Below are 3,890 nucleotides of genomic sequence, written 5' to 3' on the forward strand. Positions count from 1 at the left end.
ACCTTTACGACGTCTATCCACTTTCGACATTATGATATCTTGAGTCTAAAAATAATAAATTACACTCATTCAGTGTTACACTCGATTAATAAACTTACAAGTAAAGAAACATTTTAAGAAATTTCAATACCTGGTTAGCAGTGGTTCTTGCGGAGAAGTTGATGGTATTGGTGATGTACCTGTGCCGCGGCAGAGACAAGAGGAAGTCGATAACGAGCGAGGACTTGCCGGTGCCCGTGGGGCCTACTAGCAGGATCGGGATCTGGGACTTCACCATCTTCGACACGAAGTACCGTAGGTACGCGTTCTCATTCGTCAGGATTATAATTTCATTAACCTGATCAAAATATTTTACATTCAATTGAATTGACCTTTTCAATAAGAGATAAAAGAAGTGGTAAGAAGTTGTTCTCAATTTTGAGCCTCAATTAAAATGTTGTACTAATAAAATTAGTGATTATCCGAGTACAAATGTTAACCTTTGCGTTGGCAGGTATGGCAACCTCCTTCTCCAGTTCGACCCAAGGTATCCAGGTGCCGTTGTTGCGCTTGTCGTACACGTAGTCGAACACCGTGTCTTTATCTTGGAATAGCTGGTTCTTGGTTAATTTAAACGACTTAGGTTTCGGATACGTCGCGTTGTTCCCCTCCAGTAACTTTCGGAAGAATGCATCGAAACGTTTACGACTGTCACCTTTAGTGGAAGAAAAGAAGTCCTTAAAATGGAATTTACGAATACCCAAAACATTCTACGTAAAATCAATTTAGTATATTTGTCTCAGTAAATACATTAACAAGAGGCAGAGTGATTTATTTAATGGGTGTTGACTCACCATCGATAGTGGCGCTGAGTCCCCATAGTAACGAGAAGACGAAGGTGCACTGGAGCCACATTGTGCTGAATTGCGTCTCGCCCTCGAGCAGGCACGTAAAAAGACGTGTAAACGACTGTTAGATAACATTTATTGTCATAGTATGAATCTTTTACACCAAATGTCACAAATAAAAATAAAATGTCACAAAAACTAATTTTAATTTTAATTTTAAAAGATGATACAAATGTAGCATAGTAATTATTGGCAACTTACGTAGAACTGATGAATATCTCCAACTTTGACGAACTGGTGACAGCGCTGATTGAGGAACTCAAACATGGGCGGCACCAGCCAGTCGATCAGCTCCTGGATCAGGTCGAACTGCTCCGGGATCAGTTTCTTGCTTAGGTGTGTATTGTACGATGCCAAAAATGCACGCCAACCTGCAGAAGAACATGATCTACATCAAGTCGATGTATTCTTCGCAATATGTTCTTCTTCAACCAAGAATCACACCAACCGAGCTGCTCAGGCTCCATGTAAATCATGCCGCAGCGCGACACCGTGGCTGGGGAGGCAAACTCAAGATCCGCCGCTTCGAAGATCAGGTTCATTTTATTTGTCATCTGTCAAAAACAACAATTTGTTCTTAATACCTCTTCGATTTTTAGATATTAAACTTTGAAAGTACGGTTTCCTTATTTTATTGCACCTGTATAATCTCGCCGCTCATAAGACAGAGTTTCTTGTTGTCATCCAGCACCGTATTCATGTTTTCTATCCACACGGCGTCTACGGGACCGTCGAACAGGATCCATTTGCGATCGCGAGTCGCCGACATCGCGTACTCACGGAATGCAATCGCCAGAACACCATCCGACCTCAAATAGACGTTTATTTAAGTAAATCAGTATAACTACAAGAGTAGACTATGGCAGTTAACTTAAAAATAATACCATTCATGGGATGCAGGGTCGAAGCACCCGTACAGCTGTCCCATTGTGATCGCCTTGGGGTTGAGGATTCGGTAGATAGCACCGAACTCTTTGTGCCTCGGCGGCGGCTTCATCAGCTGCAGTGCGCGCAGTGCGTCCGCAAGCGTCTGGTACGCCTGTGTCTTGCCACCCATCGGCGGACCCACCGTCATGAACCCGTGGCGGACCAACATCATCTCGTAAATCTGCATAATTTGTACCAAAAAAATTAGAAAACATTTACCTTCATAAAAAACATAACAGCTGTACTAAAGAATGACCTGTATTATCTTCTCGAGGTACCATTCCGTGGCTTGTAGGTTGCGGCGCTCTAACTCCTTTAAGATACACTGGGTGAGTTCGGCCCGATCTGGCTGCGGGATCTCCACGCCCGGGAACAGATCCGAATAGATGCCCATGAACAGCGGCACGTCCTTAACAAGTGATTTGATATACCAAAAAATTAAATATCATACTCGTTTTGTATTATAACAATACTTCATATATTAAAACGAAATAACTAGAATATTTGTAACCTGTGAGAGGAACTTGGGCATATTAACGTCGATGATGGCTCGCAGCACAAGTTGCGCCTCATCCTTTTCAGGATAGTTCTTCTTAAGCGCGCCGGAGGCCAGCAGCACCGACTTGACGGCGCGCATGCCGTAGTCGTAGTGATTCTGTGACGACAGCTGCTCCGAGCACAGTTTGTACGCCTGCACTATCTTGCGCGCCAACCTAAACCGAATGCCAATAAATAACAGCTAGAACTAATTTTCTGGATTTTACAATCAAAGTGTAACTGTTTGACGAACAGTGACCATACATTTCTATAAAACTTAAACTCACGGGCCAGCGTTAACGAATCCATTAGAGTAGAGAGTAATCTCGCCGATCATGGCGTAGTCCGGCACCATCATGGCCACCGTCCTGAAGAGCACTTTCAGATTGTCGGGTAATTCCGTTCGACCGGCGTAACTGTTAATAATCATCTTTTAAAGTAGCTCTAAGTATATTGCATTATTACTATATATAAGATAGATATAGAAGAAATGATTTTAATACCCAGGATTCATAGTAATGAAGACGGAGCAGGTCGGGTTAAGGCTGATCTCGGTGCCTTCGAAGACGAAGCGCTTCTCGCGGCGCAGAATAGCGAGCTGAATGGACAAGATCTGCTGCGCTACCACCGACAGCACCTCCAGCTCGATGCGGTTGAATTCGTCGAAGCACGCCCACGCACCCGACTGAGCTAGACCCTGACACATAAACGATCCTTTAAATTTTTACTACTATGATAAGAGGGTTCCTATATTTAATCATACAAAAATACCACTAACCTTAAAGAATTTGCCCAATGCCTTGTAATCGAGTCCGTCTGAACAGTTGAAGACAACACACTTCTTAGCCACAGCCTTGGCCAAGTCTTTGGTGGTCTCAGTTTTACCCGTGCCGGCCGGGCCCTCGGGTGCACCGCCCAAGTTCAGCTTCAGAGCGCTCATTAGAGTTCTGAAGTACAATAGATACATTTGAATAAGATCAACCCTAGATCAAGATCCATAGAGAAAGATAGCGAAATCTGTCTTCGGTTATATTCATAATGATACATCTATCTAAACTTTGCACCTGTAGCATCTATCGGTGAGAGGCGTGGCGACGAGACGGCCGGTATTGCCGAGGTACTCGAAGCCGTACTCCACGTCGGTGGTGATCATGGAGCACAGCAGCCGCTCGCCTTGCCACGTATATCGCAGCTGCGAGATCCAGTTGAAGTCCGTAATGTCAGCAACCTTCTTCTGCACCATTTCTTCTAGGATCGATCTCCCTGATCGAATTTAAGTAAGATATCATAAAAACTGATGACGGAACTACATACATACATCTAGTGACAAGTCTTCATCTTAAACAATTAACACTTGTTTTAATCTCGAATACCGTGTACATCGATGACGATGAGGGCCTCGACGGTGATGCGGTTACCAGGGTCAAGGTCGCCCTGTACGAGATACACCAACCCGTTGATCTGGTCCGTGCATCGTCGGATCAGGTCCGGTAGGCTGGCCGTCTGGATGGCTTCTATAGCCTATATAAAAGTACTCGA

The 3,890-nt window shown here is 44.2% G+C and overlaps 1 protein-coding gene across 1 annotated transcript in view; it reads right to left on the reverse strand.

Moving 5' to 3' along the window:
• The window catches only part of LOC106106905 (dynein heavy chain 3, axonemal-like), a 22,059-nt gene that overhangs the window by 11,363 nt on the left and 6,806 nt on the right, over window positions 1–3,890 (reverse strand). Inside the window, exons 18-32 of the mRNA XM_013287563.1 lie at window positions 3,725–3,872; window positions 3,416–3,614; window positions 3,130–3,298; window positions 2,855–3,048; window positions 2,639–2,767; window positions 2,326–2,527; window positions 2,071–2,223; window positions 1,772–1,995; window positions 1,528–1,696; window positions 1,336–1,441; window positions 1,089–1,258; window positions 834–948; window positions 480–694; window positions 131–337; window positions 3–45 (exon numbers count right to left, since the gene is read on the reverse strand). Of these exons, the coding sequence (XP_013143017.1) occupies window positions 3–45; window positions 131–337; window positions 480–694; window positions 834–948; window positions 1,089–1,258; window positions 1,336–1,441; window positions 1,528–1,696; window positions 1,772–1,995; window positions 2,071–2,223; window positions 2,326–2,527; window positions 2,639–2,767; window positions 2,855–3,048; window positions 3,130–3,298; window positions 3,416–3,614; window positions 3,725–3,872 (2,443 nt within the window). The remainder of the gene's footprint in view (window positions 1–2; window positions 46–130; window positions 338–479; window positions 695–833; window positions 949–1,088; window positions 1,259–1,335; window positions 1,442–1,527; window positions 1,697–1,771; window positions 1,996–2,070; window positions 2,224–2,325; window positions 2,528–2,638; window positions 2,768–2,854; window positions 3,049–3,129; window positions 3,299–3,415; window positions 3,615–3,724; window positions 3,873–3,890) is intronic.

Source organism: Papilio polytes, unplaced genomic scaffold (assembly GCF_000836215.1).
Source record: "Papilio polytes unplaced genomic scaffold, Ppol_1.0 DF822067.1, whole genome shotgun sequence".
NCBI classification, from domain to species: domain Eukaryota; kingdom Metazoa; phylum Arthropoda; class Insecta; order Lepidoptera; family Papilionidae; genus Papilio; species Papilio polytes.